Raw genomic sequence first — 21,191 nt, forward strand, 5'->3', positions numbered from 1 at the left:
TTTATGAGTTTTATTGCCGTCCCAAACTGTATTATTTTTGTTGTACGTTGGCACAGCTTTATGGGCCTCATTGCCGTCCCAAACTGTATTTTTTTGTTGTATATTAACCTCCTTTGTAATTTTCATCTGTCAAGTCAAAATATTTATAGAAACATTTATAAATTCAACTACATACGCCAAATAACACATATTTTTAACTATAGTGAGCAGTACCCGTCAGGCCGTCACTAGTTCCACACTTCCACTCCTATTAGGCGGCCGCCCTGACCACTATCATGAAATTATTATTTGTCCAAAAAATTCCTTATTTATTATTAAAAGATAAGATAATTTCTTATCTATCATCCAATTAAATAATTTTTTTATTTATTATTATTTTTAATTTTTATTTCTTTCTCATCGTGGTTGTCCATTTGATTAATAGAAAAGACATATCGATCCTTAGGGAGGAGGACGGCGACCTCGGGCGCAAGCCGCTAATCGAAGTTTAGGGTTTTTTAAGGTCAAATCTTAAAAAGTGATATACTAGAGAGTTATAGATAATTTCTTTATATTTTCATAGGGTTTTTGAACACTGAATTTGGATGAACAAATTAGAAGATATGAATTTCTGAAGTCATATTGTATGCAAATCATTATGGGAGTTGCATGGTTACATTGTGCCTATGATTATGCATAGAAAAAAAATTAGAATTAATTTTTATAGTGAATAACAAAATTGTGGAAAATTTTGTATAGATAATTTTAGTGTGCTTATTTATTGTAGTAAAAAATAGATATGAAAATAATAATGTGACTGAATTACAGTAGATGTATTAGTGTCGTGGCTGTTTTTATACGATGTAGTTTAATATTCATAATATTTTCTAACTAGAAAAATATGGTATATTAAGTATGGTTTCTATATACAAGTATGATTTTCTCCTTTCTAAGGGTAAATATATTTTTTAAATGGATGGCAGTGATCAGAAATAAATGAAAATTAAAAATAGTAGAAATAAGTAAGTTCATTTTGTAAGATGAAAAATAGAAAATTACTTTATCTTCAATGGAAAATAAAGAATTTTCTCTTATACGAGAGCGAGAGAGAGAAGGCAGGCATCAGCTGCTTGCGCTGGAGTCCATTTGACTCAGATTCCCATCTCGTCTTATCTCCACACATTTCCCCGTGTTTATATAACTCGCAATCTCCCTCCCACCACTCCCACCACCACCGGCGCCTCCGCCTCTACGACTGCTACCACTTCCTCCCTCCCCTTCCCCCCCCCCCCCCACCCCCTCCTTTCTCACTCCGCGGCCATTACATCGGTTTCTCCAAGGATCAAAGATGGCAGCACTCAAGGCGTCGTTCCCGGGGGAGCTGGGTGCCGTCTCCTTCCTGGACTCCAACAGGGGACCTTTCGGCCAGCTCAAAGGTTCGATTTTTCCCCTTTGGACGGCTTTCTTTCCCGATCGGCGATCGAGCTCTTCTCATTGTTTTCTGGCCTGCTATTCTGCAGCTTCCTGCCATTTTCGTGCTTTATTGTTTACTTCTAGCTAATTTAATAGATAGTTACGCAATTATCCGTTCCAAGCGAATTGCAATGGTATCGTCGGAAAGTTCTGCAAAGATGAGGTTTTTATGCCGTGCTGTTGTTCAAGGTTTAATAATTTATTCTCTCTTGACGTCCATGCGGCTTCCGCGATTAGGAAGTACTGTTAGCGTTGAAGGTTTCATGCCGAAGTTTGGATTGGATTTGGGATTGGTTTGGCTCGAGATTTGAGCTTTTCTTGAAAGTATTTCCCGGGGCCCGTCTCTGTTTTCAGAGTGCATGGGAACTGCGAGAGCTTTGGAGGGTCTAGTCATTGTAAAGTTGCAAGTTCTGATTCTAACCGTTTTGATTTGGACATCCTAAAAGGCAGAAATTTTCTGGTTCGTAGAAAACAGTTATAATTCCTTACTTTGAGATAAAGACAGAATTCTCCGACACGGGTAAAAGGCTGAAATTTCCAGAATTTATGCAGCCTTTTCTTGCTCGAGAATCGTTACTTACGTGTCTGAAATAACTTCTTTCGTGATCACCTGGGTGCGTTAAATTCTAAAATATCTGAGCCTCTTCTTGCCGTTTACTACTTCAGCCATTGGAATATATAATTGTCTTAGAACATATTCCCCATAGATTCCGATTTTCAACTTCCTAGTGATTTGAGATTACTCAGAGGTGGTAGCACTCTGTCGTGTGACGCTCTTATTGGCCAATTGGTTGGTGCACATGGAATTAGTGTTTACATGAATGACCAAAATGAGTAGCATGTCTACCTAGAAGATAAAATCTGTCAAGATCGGGTGCAGTAGCTTAAGGTTTAAAATTTGTTGAGTTTGTCGAGCATATTGCAGTAACGCACGTTTCACAGGGTTCTGTACTGCTAGTGACTTAATTTTAGTGTGATTTCTGGATACTAGTTCTATTTTGTAATCTGTATTTCAACTGTTTCATTGTAGTGGATTTTACATTTCAAAGGAAGGGCAAAAGAGCGATTTCACTTAGAAGGACATGCTGTTCTATGCAACAGGCTATACCTCCAGCTTGGCCTGGGCGAGCTGTCGCTGAGCCTGGCCGGAGGTCATGGGATGGCCCAAAGCCTATCTCGATTGTTGGGTCAACTGGTTCCATAGGAACACAGGTAAAGGGATTAAGTGAATACTCATGGATGTAATTTGTTAACCCATAATATTGATGTTAGTTGTGCAAATAAGGTTGATCGTTGATACATAAAACAACATTCGGTGAATTGGTGCATCTTCAACATTCAGTGCATATTTTGCATGTTGTTTTTAAAATTTTACCTACAGATAATCAGAAACAGTTAGATGTGGTCTATTTCTCATCCTTCTCTAACTGGTTTTTTAGTTTGCAAGGCTAATTGACCTGTTTATGTGCCCATAGGAACTGATTTTGAAATTTAATCAACATGTCTTACATGCATCACATAATCGGTATGATACCAGAGACACTGATATTATGCAGTACTAATATAATTCTTGTGCTATCTTTCCTTCTTCTTTTTTGCATAACTAAAAGACATTGGACATAGTTGCGGAAAATCCTGATAAGTTCCGAGTTGTTGCTCTTGCTGCTGGTTCCAATGTAACTCTTCTAGCTGATCAGGTACTATGATCTTGTGAGAAGATTCTCCATTTCACTTTTTCCCTGAAACCTTTAGGCAACAATTATGCACTCATTTGAGCATTAACTGGATGTAAATAACCATTTAATTGAACAGGTGAAAACATTCAAACCGAAGTTGGTTGCTGTAAGAAATGAGTCATTAGTTGATGAGCTAAAGGAAGCCTTAGCTGATTGTGAAGAGAAGCCAGAAATCATTCCTGGGGAGCAAGGTGTCATAGAGGTAAGACATTTCTTATCATTCAACACATGTGAATAACTAATGCTTCGCTCTTAGTTCCACAAATATTCAACTCTTGAATAATAGGTCGCTCGCCACCCAGATGCTGTTACAGTTGTCACCGGGATAGTAGGGTGCGCAGGGCTGAAGGTAATTTCCCTTCTATTTTGCATATTTCTCTTTGTGCTTTCTTTTATGTTGGTTGTTGCAAAATCAATTGTTGCCCTGGTGCTTTCCAAGTATTTCAAGAATTTGTTAGGCATGTAAAGATTTATGTGCTTGTATAATATACTCCAACTTTATCAGCATTAGGAATTGACTAAGTTAAAGGATTTTTTTAAAAGGTATTATTCAGATATGTCATTTGGTTAATAGTCCACTTGGTCTATTATTCAGATTTGTCATTTGGCTGCATGAATTTTTCATTGGGAAGTATAGTCTTGACTTGAATGAATTCACTGCAAATTAACTTCTTATGTAATTTAATGATTATCTAAAAAAATGTCCCTAGGAGTTATCGTTATACAGTTATAAGGTATTGAAAATGTGTACTGGTAAAGTTACTACAGATCATCTATTACGTGAAGATGAAGCTTTAGTTTGGTGCCAAAGATAGACATATATCTTTCGCATCTAAAATTCGATGCAACAACCCAATTGATAGTGGCATATATGTCCAATATCTATTGCCTGCCCTACCTTTATCGTTCAAGAACCATGATCCATGGGCTCTTTTCTTTTTTATACTGCAGTATCAGGAGGAGCATCATGACTCGATGATGCTACTTTCAGACTGCTCAATAACTTAATATTATATTTGCATTTCCAGAAAATTTGACTTATTTTGTACTTCTTACATTTTTCCACCATTCTAGGTGGACGCGAGTGCACTGTACTCAAATTAAAGACAGCAAACTAAATTATCAGTTAGTGTCGTGCTACTGGCTGACTCCATAATTTTATGTTGTTTATTCTGTCAGCCTACAGTTGCTGCAATCGAAGCTGGGAAAGACATAGCATTGGCAAACAAAGAGACACTTATTGCAGGTGGTCCTTTCGTGCTTCCCCTTGCACACAAACATAAAGTGAAAATACTTCCTGCTGATTCTGAACATTCTGCAATATTTCAGGTATTTCATAAAAATATAAAAAATACTTCTTACTGCAGTTATATGTTTCATCATGATGCATATTTGGTGTGAGGTTGGGAAAGTTAGGTATGTACTTGACTCTGCGTGTTGAAACAAACTGTAATGCAGTTGCGGTTTTATCTATGAAACTTGCAACAATGTGGCAATGCCATTTAAGTTTTTGTGGCGTAGTTTGCTTATTACGATATGTTGATTTAGAATCTGTTTCTCCTATGCCAGTGTATACAAGGCTTGCCTGAAGGAGCACTTCGGCGCATTATTCTGACTGCATCAGGTGGTGCTTTCAGGCAGGTCTATTCTCATATGTGTTATATGTACTTCTGGGAACATAAGAATCCATCTTATATCAACTGATAATGACAGGGACTGGCCAGTTGACAGGCTGAAAGAAGTAAAAGTTGCTGATGCTTTAAAGCACCCAAACTGGAATATGGGGAAGAAGATCACAGTAGATTCTGCTACTTTATTCAATAAGGTGTTTTGGAGCCCCTTCATTTTTTTTTTTGGAAATTTACCGAACTCTTATTTGTTTGTATTAAGCACTAAAGTGACAACTTGATTCTTATAGGGTTTAGAAGTTATTGAAGCACATTATTTATTTGGTGCTGAATACGATGACATTGAGATAGTGATTCACCCACAGTCTATCATACACTCTATGGTTGAAACCCAGGTGAGTCCTACAACATGGTTACATGTTTTACTAAGAAGCAAATATTTAAGTATTCTGCTTAGATATAGTGCTCTCTACGCTGCCATATGCACGCTTAATCCCAACATGGTTCGTATTTTTATTTTCACCTTCCATTCTGTTGTATTAGTGCATGTGGACCATTCTGTGGTTTATTGTTCTTTCAGGTTCAATATGATATATGCAGAATTGTTTCAGTAATGACTTTACATATGGCTTAATATTTTCATTTAGTATTCATGAAGTTCTGTTTCTCCAGGATTCATCTGTCTTGGCTCAATTGGGATGGCCTGATATGCGGATACCAATCTTATACACCTTATCTTGGCCAGACAGAATCTATTGCTCCGAGGTCACCTGGCCCCGACTAGATCTTTGCAAGTATGATCTCTTCACCTGAAATGCTAATAATATGTAGTACAGATGATAATCTTTTTCGAGAATGACCTCCAAGAATTCAAGCCTTTCTCATAACCCACTGAGATATGATGGCTAAGCTTGATAGCTACGAGTCTGGGGCAACTGATTCTGCTGTCAATGTGTGCATTTGTGTGAGTTAAGAATGGATTGGAGTTGGGTTTCAACCAGCAAACAGCATGGCAGCCACCCCCATAATGTTTCAATAACAAATATGTGAATGTACTTAACCAGACTTCTACAAAATTCCATCAAGATTGCACATTGACCTAAACTCGGTCCAATAATGATGTCCTCTTGTATAATTTTATGAGTTGAAGCTGGTCGGCTAACCCACCCCTTGAACCTTGTCTGGTTACTACTTTACTAGTAATAACCAGCTAGTTAGTGCTGAGAACCATGCTTAGGTTGTTAAAATATTGATACACTTTACCTTAAGGAATTACACCCAGTTAAACTTCTCAAATTATAGCACTATAACATATTAAACTTTTTCAGCACACTCAGGTTATATTTGCAATTGGCTAATGCAGGTTGGGTTCACTGACGTTCAAAGCTCCTGATAATGTGAAATACCCATCGATGGATCTCGCCTACGCAGCTGGGCGAGCTGGGGGCACTATGACAGGAGTTCTGAGCGCTGCTAATGAGAAGGCTGTGGAGTTGTTCATCGATGAAAAGTATGATTCTTTCCCTGCAGTATCATCCTTTCTCTGGTTTTCTTTTAGATAAGCATTGCATGTTGAATTTCATCTCCTGTTTTGGTTTACGAATATGTTCTGCAAGTTTTCAGGAGAGTTTTGTTATGCTGAGTACAGCATCAATGCAACAAAAATGCTTTGGTGCAACCAAAGTCCATGGGCATCTGTTGCACTTTACTTTAGAAAGTGTGAGTTAAAAAACGGAGAATGAATGTCCTTAAAGCTATTATTGTCGAGCACCTTTTGGGCCTAACCTACATTATGGATTAGAACAACTCTATAGCATCTTGATTTATACTATCATTCCTGATTTAAATATTTTAGCTTCACAATGGGCTGCCTTCCGTAGCCACCAGAAAATGGAAGGGACACAAAGGTGATATTCTATGCCTGAGGAGTGACATGCCCAAAATTTAATAGCGGAGAAAATTTTTAGCTTTATCTAAGTACATTTTCTTTTGCAGATTAGCTCAAATAGGAGAATATTTTGTTTCTGCACTTATTTTGTTACAAATTGTGACATATACATATGACGAAGTCATTTCTCCTTGTGTTGTTGCAGGATTAGCTACCTGGACATCTTCAAGGTGGTGGAGCTTACATGTGACACGCATCGGAACGAGCTGGTATCGAGCCCATCGCTTGAGGAGATCATTCATTACGATCTGTGGGCGAGGGAGTACGCAGCCAGCCTACAACCATCAGTTGGCCGGAGCCCTGTCCCTGCATAAGTAGATAGACATATATGCGTGCATATGCCTCGAGCTTGCCTGCCATGACCATGGTGTACCAATGGGCGCTCTAGGAAATCACGTATGGGCGACGTGTACACTAGTCCGATTTCCATGGTCATCTGGTCATTCTGGAGCTGGATGAAGAATTAGGGGCCATCTAGGCTGCATTCCTGAATGTGAATCATGTCTTCACATGAATAAGTTGCATATGTTCCATATAAATGTTGATGGTTACGTGTGAAAAGTTCAGGCAGAAAGATTTAGATGCATCCCTTCCAGTGTCGTGTTGAACTGAACATCGTTATGAAGTATGGGGCGTGTTTGGTTGTCTGCATTTGGGCTTTGTACGTGTGTATATTTTCATAGAGAAGTTTGTTTAGTTGTTTGCATGTACTATTTCTTCATGTATCTATATATGCAATTATACGGTTGGAGTCTGTTTCGGTGGATATATTCGAATCGAGCTTATCTATAGAGCTTGGTTCGGTTGTAACGAGCTCACTCGTTAGTTTTAGGTGCAAAATCACTGCATTCATCTATACAGGCAATCAAATACTCTCTTTTTTAAGGGATATTACATGTGTTTAACATGTTTCTACTCGTTTAGGATATATGTTACCGGATAACCAAACACATCTATAATGTGCTCAGAGTAGCTCTGCTAACCTAGCCTCCAAATCACCTTTAGCTCCGAGGTAAGCCCTTCCAATCCTTTTTTTTTTAGTATAGCCCTTCCAATCTTATGATATGTCAGAATAAATCAACCACCATTCATCACGACGAGATTGAGCAAGAATATGACCATTCATCTCGAGACTGGGAGCTATGCTCTCACTCTCTCAGCCTTCACGAAGAGATCAAGCAAATGGCCATTCATCTGGAGACTCGGAGCTATGCTCTCTCTGCCTCAGCCAGCAAGATCTCGAAATTTCAGGTATGAAATAGGTTTTTCGTTGGGCTCTTCGGTCCTTCAAAGCAACGAAATATGGTCCCGACGACCTTGTACCGATTAAATGGAACAAACAACCCTATTGATCACTAACAAAACAGAATACAGTGGCCAACTGAATTGCAGGATCTGATACGCAACATTTAAAAACCTTGCTGATACCTTTCCATCATCACGGCCGCACGGGTAAAGTATCCTGGCTTGCTGAGCCATGGCTTTTTTCACTGTCGAAACCACACGGATCAGGCCGTGAAATCCCGGTAAACAGGCCAACCAAATGCTCGGATAATTTGGCCCTGGGAAAAAGCGGGGGGGCTCCCCAAACAAGGCCTTAGGGAAGGTATCAGAATCTGACAGAATAGTGGAGCAAGGTTTTTAAATGTTACAATTTAGTTGGCCACTGTATTTTTTTGTTAGTGATGAATAGGGTTGGTTGTTCCATTTAATCAGTACAAGGTCGTCGGGACCATATATCGTTGCTTTGAAGGACCGAAGAGCCCAACGAAAAACAAACTGAAATAGTTTTCCTCAAAAGATTGCCGACCCACTAAATTCCAAACAGAGCTCAAGGAACACACAGATTGCAGGAAAAAAAAGAGGAAAAAGCGTAAAAAAGCACAATACTTCAGAATAGTACCACAGCACAATTCAAGCTCATTTATGAAGATACACAGAACATTGTTAAAGATCTACAGTATGATATCCTCTCTACGAATCATCCAAATACAATCCCAGGATGGACATACTACCCGCCATAACTGACAGATGATAGATGCAAGAACCAAAAGTGGCAAAAGATGGAGCTGTTGGAATATGAGAAGTGTTGGGTTGCAGCAGTAGCCTGAAACAAAAGCTCCAACAGCACATGAGGGTCTAGTGACCATATTTCTGAAACTCCCATTCACTGTTATCTGAGAGATAAAAAGTTGGTGGTCAGTATGCAATGCCAAGAGAATGAACTACAAGATCAAGTCATACACAAGAACTGCAGCTACCTAATGGGCACACTTGGCGAGTCTTAAGCCACCTGCTGATGCAGTGGAAGTGAAAAGCATGATTACAGACACCTGTCGTATGTACAAGCACCATGTTAGATCCAGTAAAGCTAAATAATCAACTATTCAACAATGCCAAAAAAATCATATGCTGCGAAGCCATACCATGCGGAACGCATGATACAAGATCCGATGACTATTAATGTGTAATGTACAACCATAAGAAAAGTTTTAATACAAGTGTGCAGCCACCTTGAGTTTATTTTTCTTTTGATCCAACAGCAATTATCATCATGTCCAACTGTAAATAGGTGAACTAATTTTCTATTTTTAACACTGTAATATGATACAAGGACCACCAAGGGGAGGTCAGGCAGGTCATCAACTTGGATATGGCATATAAAACATAACTCTCAGCCTCTCCGGAGCAACATACTGATATATGTTCCACCCGTTTATAACAATCATGCAACAATTTTAATGATATAAGACTGATACTAAGTTTATGCAACACATCAGGCACATGTAGGTTGTCGAAAATATCTACCACTTTATCCAATAAGTGGCCAAATTGGTGAGTTTACTTTTAAATTGAACTTTCTTCCCAACACATACAAAAATACTTAACCAGTATGTCTGCTTTCTAACAATATAAGGTGTACCTATGCTACCTAGTCCCGTACATTTGCAGGGTCTGGAGTTGCTCTTAAGAGCTTTACATGATGACCTACTCAGCAGAGTGAGCTATTCTGACGAGGTGACTAGGAGTATCAAACAAAATCTAGTTCAGAAACACCACAAGTCCACCTTACTCATATCAAGGAATAGCACCTCAGAGGTTAGGGCTGTAAAAGAATACTAGAAGATCCTCGATGCCTGGAGCACTGGAGGAGTGCAATTTTAAGATTACTAGAAGTAAAGGAATTGCTCTAGCAACACTGGTTAAAACTAGTTCATTCCTTCAATTGCATGGCGGTCCGGAGGACTGGAGGAGAGGTGCAAAACATATGCCGTTTAAAGGAACCACAATCCTCGGTGCCTAGTAGCTTTAGCAATTCACCAACTATTTTATATAAAAAAAAAACTAAAACACCACAATGAACAAGCCTGCGTGACATACAGATAAAATCGAACAAGTGGCATAATTCATAATTTGAATACCAACTAGATTGTGATACTATAATTCATAACGACTTCCTCTGCATGAAGAAACATTCAGATATAATTGAACAGCATACAGATAAAATTGAACAAGTGACGGCGTACAAAGGCAATACAGAAAAGAGAGGATTAGGCAGGATTTAAGGAGATTGGGTTCGTACCCCAAGCGACAGTACACTCCTCGCTGGTGGCGCTGGCCTGGTTCGCCTGGCACTCGATGCCTGCACCCAACAACGAAGCAACAAGCTCAAACCCTAATCGTAGATCCCAAACCCGGGACCAAAAGAAGCCCGAACTTACATAGATCCATGATGTGGTTGCGGCAGATGGCACAGTTGTCAACGACGATATCTGCACGGGACGGGATTCAATTCAATTCCGATCTACAGAAAGGATGGATGCGTGCGTGCGTGCGTACCCCATGCCCAGAGAGAGACGGCGTTCCACTTCTTGATCTCGAAGCGCTTGTTGGGCTTGCGGGAGGAGGACGGGCCTGCGGCGGAGGAGCCCTCGCCGGCGGGGGCGGGCGGCGGCGGCGCGTTTATGTCGGTCTCCATGGCGGACATCGGGTTCTCTCGCTAGAAGGATGGAATTGGAATCTTAATTAAAAGATGAAGTGCCCTGCCGTCTCCGACTGTGTGTAATGTTGTCATTTTTTCTTTCCTTTGCCGAGTATGTCGTCATCACCCTGAAAAAAAAGTATGTCGTCATCTCTCGTGGGAGTAGATGCAGAAGCGCTGATAACAGGGCTATGGTTCCTTCAAACGTCATCCGACCTGAAAATGCAACAAGTAGATATATGTATACTCATATCTATATACGCAAGACTATTTTGCGTTTATATGTAATTGCTATTTGTACTGTGCATATTCCCAATTATAATCTGAAACACTGTAAGTTATAACTTGTTAGGTAGATCAGTTACAACTTCACGTTCAGAAATACATAATTGCAACACAAGAAGTTAACACTATAAGTTACAATTTATTATTCGCACTGCGCACATCCCCAATTACAACTCGAAACACTGTGAGTTATAACTTGTTAGATAGACCAGTTATAACTTTACGTTCATAAATACATAATTGCAACACGAGAAGCTAATACTGTGAGTTACAACTTGTTATTCGCACTACGCACATCCCCCAGTTACAACTCAAAATACTATGAGTTACAGCTTATGAGATGTGCGCAGATATAAACTGCACTGAGCATACCTACAGAATATATATAGAGAAAGATATGAAATTTGAAGATTCATAAAATCACCATTACACCATGATGTCGGTAGGTATGTCACTATCACCGATAACAGGGCTATGGTTCGTTCAAAGGTCATCTAACCTGTCAAGTTCACTCTTTTTTTAAAACCCAGTATAATATGTATACGCAGCACATACTCATACCGTTATATATACATATATACTCACACAACGTTTACTGAAAATTAGATATACAAAACTTAGAAATTGATAAAGTCACAACAGACATTTTGTTATCAATGGATACATTGCTTATTACTGAAAAAATTCAGTCTTAACGAGACACGTAAAGAACAAACTTAGAATTTGATTTCTAATGAATAAAAAGTACGACCATCTCTACTACTACAAAGTCTTGGGTTGGTTCTCCTGTAAGTTCAGTCCTAAATTTGATATTGCCGTTCACCGAAGTGTTTACATTAGAAAAATATGTGGTCATGTGTATTTTCTAGCGTATATAATGGACATATAAATCTGGTGTAAAACATGTGGTCAAAATCTACCCATAATTGTTTGTCATTCCAGTTGTTGGGTTGGCATATGCAAACTGATGTAAGACATCGTGTAACAAATTCTCGACTGCAACCCTAATGCATGAATTTTTTTTTTTATGTGAACACAAAATAAACAGTTCATTGGAAACCTCGCACTGGTTTTCTACAATAACCTCTTACCCTTCAAATGGTTAAGAAATCATCAGCATTGTTTTCAGTTACTCGTGGATACGTTTTAAACTTTGAACCAAGGGTATTGTATTTAGCTAAGTTTTCTGATCCATTGTAGGCTCGCTACGCTGTAGCTCATGGCGTTGCTCTGCTACTTCACTAGTTGCTCTCTCAGTTTGATGGCTAACAAGACATACTCCAGGTCACATTCCAGATTATTATGGACTACCTGTCCAAGAATGCAGATCATGGGTCATTTACAACAATTCATCGTGCATTACTACACCATGATAGAACAGTTATATACAATGTTAAGTCCTACAGTCTTACAGAGTAAACAAAACGAAAACGATACACCAGCCATACTCTCGAAGTTAAGAAAAAAAGACCGTTGCCTCTTATGCGACCATGGCTTGTCGAACTGGCCTCAATACCTCATGCTGGGCTAATGTGAGAGGCTGAGAGCTACGGCCGTAATGATAAGCCACTGAGGGCATAACAATCCTAGTGCTTATAACTAAGCGTTTAATGAAAGAGAGTTTTAAACATTTATATAAAAATTATAATTTCTAATGCAAACAACGAATGCATTTCTTAAACATGGTTAATTATCTTGTTAGCACTACTGTAATTAGTGATGTTTAAGTAAACATCTTGTCTTCCGTCTAAGCACATGTGCCAATACAATTGAGAAAAAAAACCAGGCTTTTTTGCATAAGCACCTCATTGTACAATGTACATGCTCAGGCACCTAATTTGATGCCCACTTCCCCTTTTAAATCACCGCCAGAGTCAATTGACCACAGGCTTGAAACAGCTACCGGTAGTGGTATAACCATGCACCTGCATTCAAATGCCATGCTACCCTTCCCACAAATGTACAGGCACCAAAGAGGCAGGCAGCCATACCGTAGGAATGCTGACGAGGGAGGGCCGATGGTGTAAGGGTGAAAAAAACACCCCCACAACTGAAAAGCTTCAGGAGCAGTCACAAAATTTGCTCTTGCCTACGTTCACACTTTGCATCCATTTCCATGGTGCTTAATTATAACCAAGGTCCCCACCCTGGAAACATTTGGCACAAGCGGTCAGCATCTACCGCATCCTGTATGAGTTGTTGGACCTGAAAGGCAAACATAAAATACAGACGTAATTTTGCATTGGCAAAAGTATAATGATCTTAACACTTTGGCATACCAATATATTTACCTGGCTCTGCACACTTCTCATCTCACCGTCTTCGTATCCGTCCAACTTCTGTTTAACACGGAGTATAGCACGAGCTGCATCTCTGTTGCCCTCATAAGCCTCTTGGGAATCAGTATCATCTGTTTCCTGGGAAAAAAATATAGATTAGTATAACAGGTTGCTGCAAGAGAACCCGATGTGTTTTGAAATGAAAAATAAGAAACTTGGGGAATATGTTTAAATAATGATAGGATATCTGGGTGTATCTGATTGTTAAATTGCACGATCAAAGACTAACCTAAGAAATAGTTGCCAGGTAACTATGTCTTTCCTTCCCTTTTTTCTTTTGTTCGTCTTTCTTAGCCTTTGGATAATTATGTTTGATAAAATTGAATATAGACATCTCTAATACCAGCTGCTACTGATCATACATGCTATATATATCCTTAGTGACAGATCCAAAACCATAAAAAAGAGGACTCACACTCTTCTTCTTACTCCTCTTTTTCTCTTCTTCCTCTTCCATGTCCAAAAATTGAAGAGGGCCAGGGGTGGATCCACCGCTGCCTGTGCTAACTGGTATACCAGTGACTTCCAGTTGTATGAACTGTGCTGGACGACTGGAGTACTGTAGGAGCAAGTCCAACAACATTCTGCAAATTTATGTAAATTTTAGTTACCTTTTGACATGTGGTCGGCCTTGGAGAAGCACAAAGTCCCAACAAAGTATATTACCCTTATCAAGGATATGTACGATAATGTTGTGACAAGTGTTCGGACAAGCGATGGTGACACCAATGATTTTCCAATTAGAATAGGACTGCACCAAGGGTCAGCTTTGAGCCCTTATCTTTTTGCTTTGGTGATGAATGAGGTCACAAGGGATATACAAGGTGATATCCCATGGTGTATGCTCTTTGCAGATGATGTGGTGCTAGTCGATGATAGTCGGACAGAGGTAAATGGAAAGTTGGAGCTGTGGAGACAGACCTTGGAGTCGAAGGGTTTTAGGCTTAGTAGAACTAAAACTGAGTACATGAGGTGCGATTTTAGTACTACTAGGCACGAGGAGGATGAGGTTTGCCTTGACGGGCAGGTGATACCTCAGAAGGATACCTTTCGATATTTGGGGTCGATGCTGCAGAAGGATGGTGAAATCGATGAAGATGTGAGCCATCGAATCAAAGCCGGATGGATGAAGTGGCGCCAAGCTTCCGGCGTCCTCTGCGACAAGAGAGTACCACAGAAGCTAAAAGGCAGGTTCTATAGGACGGCAATTAGACCTGCGATGTTGTATGGCGCAGAATGTTGGCCAACTAAAAGGCGACATGTCCAACGGTTGAGTGTAGCGGAGATGCGCATGCTGAGATGGATGTGTGGCCACACAAGAAAGGATCGGGTTCGGAATGATGACATACGTGATAGAGTTGGTGTAGCACCAATTGAAGAGAAGCTTGTCCAACATCGTTTGAGATGGTTTGGGCATATACAACGCAGGCCCTCAGAAGCGCCTGTACATAGCGGAAGAATAAAGCGTACGGATAATATCAAGAGAGGTCGAGGTAGACCAAACTTGACATAGGAGGAGTCTGTAAGGAGGGATCTAAAAGATTGAAATATCACCAAAGAACTAGCCATGGACAGGGGTGCGTGGAAGTTAGCTATCCACGTGCCAGAGCCATGACTAGACTTGCAAGATCTTATGAGTTTCATCTCTAGCCTACTTTAACTTGTTTGGGACTGAAAGGCTTTGTTATTGTTGTTAGTTACCTTTTGACGTTGTAAAGTTTTCAGTGGTGAGAGGGCCCATTTATATAGAGGATGATGGATGAAAACCCGACACAATAGATCCGTCTCATGAGAAACTAAAGTATTGAACTATGTTAAAAAAAAATACAAAAAAAAAGACCTTTGATAATATACATACTTCGATAAGTCAGCAATGCTTCTTTGTTTTCCCTCATGACAAAGAGTTTTCTCACAACATCTTCTAAACACAACTTCAACGCCAGTAATACCCATGCCATACTCTCCGTACTACACGGGAGAACGATAGAAATCACAAGCGAACACATACAACACCATCACTATCTCTACTGAACGACATACAACCATCTCAATTCTCATCGCAAGCTATGCTGGTGAAAGTTCAGTTTATCCCAGCACAGCACAGAAGACACCGGCAAACAGTATAGCACTGGAGAAGACGAGAAGACCTTTGAATCGGAGCAAACCTGATCGATCGCCTGACGTCCTCAGAGCACTGCACAGCGACGCGGAGCATCCTGGAGGCGGCGCTCTTGGTGGCGCCTACGCTTCTTACCCGAGATGGTCCTCCTTGACGCAGTGGACAAGCGCCAGGATGAGGAGCGGCCACGTCGCGGCTGCAAACGGCATCAGCGATCATCAGAAACGACATCGGGAAACCATCGGGCACCAATGCGAGAGAGCGAAGCCAAATGCGCGACTAACCGCCGGTGAGGTGGCTGGGCTGGAGCCTGACGGTGTTGCGGCGGAGGAGGTGGCAGAAGGTGGCGGCGCGGTCGCCCTGCAGCCATGTCCCAGGCAGTTTCATCCCTTCCGGCGGGACACGAAGGAAGCGGTCGGCGGGAGGACGGGAGGAAGCGAAGGGCACGGAGGAGTGGGGACGTGTGCGATCGCTTCCGACGAATTTTTTTTTAGATCTTTTAAGAAACAATTATGCTAGGGAAACGTTTCAATCTTTATCAGTTTTCGTTCAACATCCCTGAAATTTGACTCTAGTGTAAAGTTTTGTGTGAAATTAAAAGAAAATCTTAAAGTGTCTGGATTTTGTTCTAATTTTTCCTTTGACATTTATTTAATTTGTCCCCACATTTCTTTTTTATTTCGCGTACTTTTCTTCAATTTTATATTCCTCTTAAAAGTTAATTGGTGGTGAACGGACAGCTTTTTAGCTGCAAGTGTGCCAAAACAGAGAATTACGACTCTTGGAACATAATCATTAGCTAGGACTAGGTTGTAACGAAAACATAAAATATAAATTTAAGTATAGAGATATGATATGTCATAAAAATATCGCTGAACAAATACATCAAGAGCGATGTCGTAATTTAATTTCAAATGTAATTAAAAAAAGATTATCTGCTAATTTTTATCTTAATTTCTTTATGTATTTTTATTAGTAAAATAGGTACCATATCGATAGCAAAAGTAAATAAATTATTCTAATTTTAAAGATTTTTATTAGATGGAAAAAAAGCAAAAGAAAAAGATAACATATAAATCAACTCATATTTTATACCGTAAAGATTTACAGGTAACAAGAAAAATCACATCCCCAACAGCTCCTCGGCTTTCCTCTTCATTTTCCAGTCGACTGGTACAACCACCACCAAGGGACAGCAGCAAATTATCACTTAACAAACGTGGCAGGTGCGCAAAATGCCTGGCTTTACATGCTCTCAAAGACAACATGAATACATCATTTCATCCCTTGTTAGGAGATCAAGAGGCGCAAATCTGATCGCCCCAAGCGACAAGTTATATATTATTCAGACCTAGTACAATATTAGTGGTGGACACCAGTGCTGCACAAGTTTATCAGGTCCATCAGGGTAGAGTACAACACTTCCAGGGACAGATACCCCAAAAACCTACGCTTCTCCAGCTCTGGATTATCTGCTGACATCTTCCCTTCCTCCATCGGGTGATCAACGGTTAGGTACCACGAAATGCACCCGTACGCATCATCTGGGTCGACATGTGCCACTAGGCCAAGCGTTTCACCTTGGTCAAGATCAAAGTAAAGGCACAGGAAGTCTCTAGTCACATTCATTCCGAGAACCATTGCTTCTTCATGAAGCCAGTGGATCACTTGACTGGCAACCTGTGGATACAAAAAGTGATCAAACTATTCTTGACAAAAGTAAGTTTCAAAATAGCATCGGAAATAGATTGCATCATTGCATAGCATTTAAAGTGCAGCGATTCAACATTGAGGTTATGCATAGAGCATATCTGTGATAGACTTTGGTAGCTTGGTTGCAATATATTTGGATAAGAAAATGCTCGATCTCATGCACAAAATGAATTACTCTGTTGCTTCAATCTCCTCGATCATTTCTCGTGCACAAAATTAATTACTCTCTGTTGCAATATATTTGTATAAGAAAATGCTCGATCTCATGCACAAAATCATAATTTCAGTGGTGCTAATATTATTTGCAGGATAATTTCATCCAACACAGATCTACCAAAATAAAAAGAATGACTCAAAAGGTTTCATCACAAGCTTACCTGCTGCAGAAGCATCATTGGGAGGTCTTCAAAGTCACAATTGTAACTATTTATCAAATGTCCATCAGAGGGTTTCCCAGTCAATGATCCAGCAATGCTTGGAGAGCCTTCACCCATCAAACTAATTTGGCCATCTTTCAAGATCACCTTTGTATTAAACTGCAACCTGGATTTGTATTTAGGCTCATGATTATCTGAAGGCTTCGTGACCCGATTAGAGGCCAGGATAGGCTGAGGAACTTTCAAGCAGAGTGACCAGGAAGAAGTTCGAGAATGCCATGTACAAAGAGAACGCAGATGTAGATAAGGAACCCTACTAACCTGCATTAGTGACAAAAAAAGTTAGAATACTAGTAATACACTCAAACCATGTTACAAAAATTGACAAGTATACAGTAGCCATACCACACTCTCCAGCTCCAAATGTACTTTATTAGAAAATATCCTATGAGCCACTGTCATGCAGAAATGACCTAGCAGGCCACAATCATCAGGTGCAGCCTGAGCAGGACTCTGGTAGCGAACAACATTACAATATTTCTCCCTTTTTTTCCTAAGAATGTTCTCATGGAACATATGTAGCAAGTAAATTTCCAAACTTTTGGGGTTAGGAAGCCCTGACACGTCTTTATTTAAAGACTCCTGCTTCCCATTGACAATGGCTACCGCAAGATTTCCAGCATCCTCTGAATCCATATATTCTTCCAGACCTATCGTTTCTGAGTCACTGTTCTGTCCAGAGTGCACAAGCGAAAGGCACAAAGAACACTCCTGACCAATCGCTAATTGGAGAAAATCTTTGCACATTCCAGTAACAGTGATGCCTTGCGATTGGATAAACGTCCCACGGATCACCATATCAAATACCTACGATAGATATACTAAATTAAGTGGGATGGTATAATAAATACTAGAAGGTCAAACAGGGAGAGGAGGAGAATGTCTATTGTTTGACGTTTCTTTTCTTCCATGGTGCTCTAACTAGATTAGTCAGAAAAGGACTTCGCAAGAATTCATAGGCATTTAACCCACCTGCTCCTCAAATATTGACTTGTGGATGTTGCGGAGGATAGAATGTGCATGTTTGATAGACTTATTGATATCATCATTCTCCAGAGCATCCTTTTCCGCTTCAGAATTAGTGCTGCTTAAAGTGCCTTCTTTCTTTCTGCTGGCATTGCGTTCAGCATTATTGTCACTGTCTCCACGAAATCGAAGGCTCAAGGAACGGAAAAACTTTTGCTGGATTTGTACAGACAAAGTGCCTGAGGAGTCTTGATCTATTGGAACTAAAGGCAGTGGTGACAATCGAGGCATTCCTGTTGTATCTAACTGAGAACTATCAGCTAGGTCAAACATGAAGCCTTCACTTCCTGGACCACTCCCAACAACCCGTTGCCACTTCACTTTCCAGTTCTGCTGCAATCTGCGGATTCACCAGCGCTTACATCAAAAACTTCATTTTTTATGATATTCTTATTTCGCAATTTCCACAACAAAATGTACCTGATTAATGAGCTGTAGAACCTAGTCTCCTTTTGGAACTGTTGCTCCATCGTCTTGGCGGATTGTTTGAAGTACCGTGACAAATGCTGAGAGATCCCAACAGACACAAATGAAGATTGCAGCGGTATGCATGATAATGAATGGCAAAGCTTCAACAATCAACTACTGGAATATTATCTATTACAGTTCTTGTCAACTCCAGATTCATTACTTTCATGAAGTCAGAAGAGCTTCATGCCTTCATTGCATCAATTGAAATACTCTAAGTACATGGACTAGAGATGGTACAGCGCGTACCCGAAGGCGCTGGAGCTTGGTGGCAGCGGAGACCGCCATGTCAACTAGTGTTTCATTTGGCTGCGACTTGGGCTTTGTTGTCGAGGCGACTGCCACGGCATCGTTGGCCTCAACCTGCAGCATAATTTCCAGCATAGTTATAGACAGTTGGCTGCGTCCAATTCACGGGGATCAAATCAGGTGTGCGTATGCATCTACTGACGGTGCCAATGAGGTCAATGACAACGGAGAGCTCCTGTTGCGCCTGCTGCAGGCTCTCCATGAGGCCCTGCCACGGCCATGCCTGCTGGGTCGTGTCGGCGTCGGCAACCTTCTTGGCCTTCTTGGCGTCCTTCTCGATGACCCAGGAGAAGTCGATGCGGCGGATGGCCGCGAGGCGCTGCTCCTCGCTGGTGGTGTCCCTGCAGCCACAGACACCCCCAGCAGCCACAGGGCAATGGGCAAGCGGGTGAGTTCCTGGGTGGATTTGAGCGGAATCCCAGAGATGCGGGCTGGCCGGCTTACGGTGGGTAGTGCTCGTTGCCGGGTTCGTCGATGGCCTCGAGGCGCTTGATGGGGAGCTTGTCGAGGTCCACCCGCACGTCCCCTTCCTCCATGATGCCTCCTTCCTTGCTTGCTTCCTTGACCTCAATTTATTTCACAAACACCAAATTGGACAGATCGATCTCGCGCGATAAAGAGGAAGAAACTAATCGAGACATAGATTGAGACGTTGGATCAGTAGGTTGGCACTACACAGCGAAAAAAATCCACAGCTAACTGGATGTAGAGAAAGAAAGGTTTGGATGATGCGACAAAACCAACTCTTAGAACAAGGGAATCCATCAAAGCAAGCTAGGGTTGCTTACCGACGAAAGAAGAACCAATCCACGTCCGAACGGATATCCACTCTACTGCACTCCACAAGACCAAGGGAGGGGGAGCAGCGCCTCGGCGGCGGAAGTGGACTGAGGAGCGGGGACGCCGGCAGGAGTCTGAGGCGGCGGCGGCGTTGCGTCGAGAGTCAGAGGGAAGGCGACTGCGGGAGACACATGGGCTGCTGCCCGATGAGTAGTAGGCTGGATTTCAGGCTCTCGCGGCCCATGAAATTTTAAGCTATGTTCAGCCCATACACATTTGGATGCATATCGGCTGGAAACAGCCCAAGTCAGTACTAATATATAAAATAAGTCCATATTGTCTTCCTTAACTATTGCTTGCATCTGTTTTTTCTATTTAAATCATAAAAACAGATACCTCACCTCCTCCAACTGTTTAAATCAGTATAATTTACCTCTTTAACTTATTTTAAGGGTAATTTCGTCCTACGTGGCACTGACGTAGCGGTAGGAGCCACATATCAGATGACATCTCATCATCTTGTTCCTCCCTCTTTTCTCTTCCCGTCGTTTGCCCGTGCATGTGGCTCGGAGAGAGGAGGAGACGCCTAGTCCCCCGTCATTGTCTCTCGCCTCCTCCTCGTCGGTGGCATAGTGCAGCCCATGGAGGGCGCTACTCATCCGATGGTGCCTTGAGGTGGTCAGGCAACAACAGACATCGGCGGCAAAATCAAGGCAGCATCGGTAGCTTCACACTGTTCATCAGAGAGAAAACGATGATAATGGTTATATCCTGGGATCCTATAGATGGTTTGATAGCAAGGAATTGGGCAAAGGCTCACCAGAGAATGAGATCGGGCGGCAATGGCGCCATGGCCGGAAAAGAGAAAGATGACTCCGAGCTGCTTGGCTGCTACACGATTCACACTGTAACTTGAGGGGTTTTACTCCTAGAAGTAAGGTTCACGTGGTGATGCACTTTGGCAAGGTG

The 21,191-nt window shown here is 41.2% G+C and overlaps 3 protein-coding genes across 6 annotated transcripts; 1 reads left to right on the forward strand and 2 right to left on the reverse strand.

The window, feature by feature from the left end:
- Positions 1–1,245: 1,245 nt before the first annotated feature.
- Positions 1,246–7,518, forward strand: LOC133908410 (1-deoxy-D-xylulose 5-phosphate reductoisomerase, chloroplastic). 2 transcript variants are annotated; one of them, XM_062350436.1, is made up of 12 exons: positions 1,246–1,415; positions 2,483–2,664; positions 3,063–3,149; positions 3,265–3,390; positions 3,475–3,537; positions 4,368–4,517; positions 4,758–4,825; positions 4,920–5,013; positions 5,107–5,211; positions 5,489–5,610; positions 6,180–6,326; positions 6,910–7,518. In XM_062350436.1, exons 1-12 carry the CDS (start codon positions 1,328–1,330, stop codon positions 7,076–7,078), a joined length of 1,401 nt encoding a protein of 466 aa, XP_062206420.1. In that variant the 5' UTR covers positions 1,246–1,327; the 3' UTR covers positions 7,079–7,518. The 2 variants fall into 2 exon arrangements, with proteins under 2 accessions (XP_062206420.1, XP_062206414.1); XM_062350430.1 differs by having other exon boundaries at positions 1,247–1,415; positions 4,902–5,013.
- Positions 7,519–8,638: 1,120 nt separating this feature from the next.
- LOC133908422 (RING-box protein 1a-like) lies at positions 8,639–10,830 on the reverse strand. Its single transcript, XM_062350448.1, has 5 exons — positions 10,605–10,830; positions 10,487–10,537; positions 10,348–10,407; positions 9,026–9,097; positions 8,639–8,941 (listed from the first exon to the last, which is right to left on the reverse strand). Exons 1-5 carry the CDS (start codon positions 10,750–10,752, stop codon positions 8,904–8,906), a joined length of 369 nt encoding a protein of 122 aa, XP_062206432.1. The 5' UTR covers positions 10,753–10,830; the 3' UTR covers positions 8,639–8,903.
- Positions 10,831–16,601: 5,771 nt separating this feature from the next.
- LOC133908430 (mediator of RNA polymerase II transcription subunit 17-like) lies at positions 16,602–20,410 on the reverse strand. 3 transcript variants are annotated; one of them, XM_062350476.1, is made up of 9 exons: positions 20,231–20,410; positions 19,887–20,008; positions 19,585–19,783; positions 19,383–19,496; positions 19,086–19,171; positions 18,612–19,005; positions 17,985–18,446; positions 17,580–17,900; positions 16,602–17,169 (listed from the first exon to the last, which is right to left on the reverse strand). In XM_062350476.1, exons 2-9 carry the CDS (start codon positions 19,976–19,978, stop codon positions 16,852–16,854), a joined length of 1,986 nt encoding a protein of 661 aa, XP_062206460.1. In that variant the 5' UTR covers positions 19,979–20,008; positions 20,231–20,410; the 3' UTR covers positions 16,602–16,851. The 3 variants fall into 3 exon arrangements, with proteins under 3 accessions (XP_062206460.1, XP_062206442.1, XP_062206450.1); XM_062350458.1 differs by having other exon boundaries at positions 19,887–20,070; XM_062350466.1 differs by having other exon boundaries at positions 19,887–20,113.
- Positions 20,411–21,191: the final 781 nt, after the last annotated feature.

The sequence above is a fragment of the Phragmites australis genome, chromosome 1, assembly GCF_958298935.1.
Source record: "Phragmites australis chromosome 1, lpPhrAust1.1, whole genome shotgun sequence".
NCBI lineage: Eukaryota > Viridiplantae > Streptophyta > Magnoliopsida > Poales > Poaceae > Phragmites > Phragmites australis.

What these genes read in the sequence shown, in the direction of transcription:
- LOC133908410 (XM_062350430.1), top strand. Translation starts at nt 1,328, where the DNA reads ATGGCAGCACTCAAGGCGTCGTTCCCGGGGGAGCTGGGTGCCGTCTCC. An exon ending in CCCCGACTAGATCTTTGCAA is followed by an intron (nt 5,611 to 6,179) that starts GTATGATCTCTT and finishes TGGCTAATGCAG; the next exon opens with GTTGGGTTCACTGACGTTCA. An exon ending in GAGTTGTTCATCGATGAAAA is followed by an intron (nt 6,327 to 6,909) that starts GTATGATTCTTT and finishes GTGTTGTTGCAG; the next exon opens with GATTAGCTACCTGGACATCT.
- LOC133908422 (XM_062350448.1), bottom strand. Translation starts at nt 10,752, where the DNA reads ATGTCCGCCATGGAGACCGACATAAACGCGCCGCCGCCGCCCGCCCCC. An exon ending in CGTCTCTCTCTGGGCATGGG is followed by an intron (nt 10,538 to 10,604) that starts GTACGCACGCAC and finishes CGTCCCGTGCAG; the next exon opens with ATATCGTCGTTGACAACTGT. An exon ending in TCGCCAAGTGTGCCCATTAG is followed by an intron (nt 8,942 to 9,025) that starts GTAGCTGCAGTT and finishes TTTATCTCTCAG; the next exon opens with ATAACAGTGAATGGGAGTTT.
- LOC133908430 (XM_062350476.1), bottom strand. Translation starts at nt 19,978, where the DNA reads ATGGAGGAAGGGGACGTGCGGGTGGACCTCGACAAGCTCCCCATCAAG. An exon ending in TTCTACAGCTCATTAATCAG is followed by an intron (nt 19,006 to 19,085) that starts GTACATTTTGTT and finishes GTGAATCCGCAG; the next exon opens with ATTGCAGCAGAACTGGAAAG. An exon ending in AGTCAATATTTGAGGAGCAG is followed by an intron (nt 18,447 to 18,611) that starts GTGGGTTAAATG and finishes TATCTATCGTAG; the next exon opens with GTATTTGATATGGTGATCCG.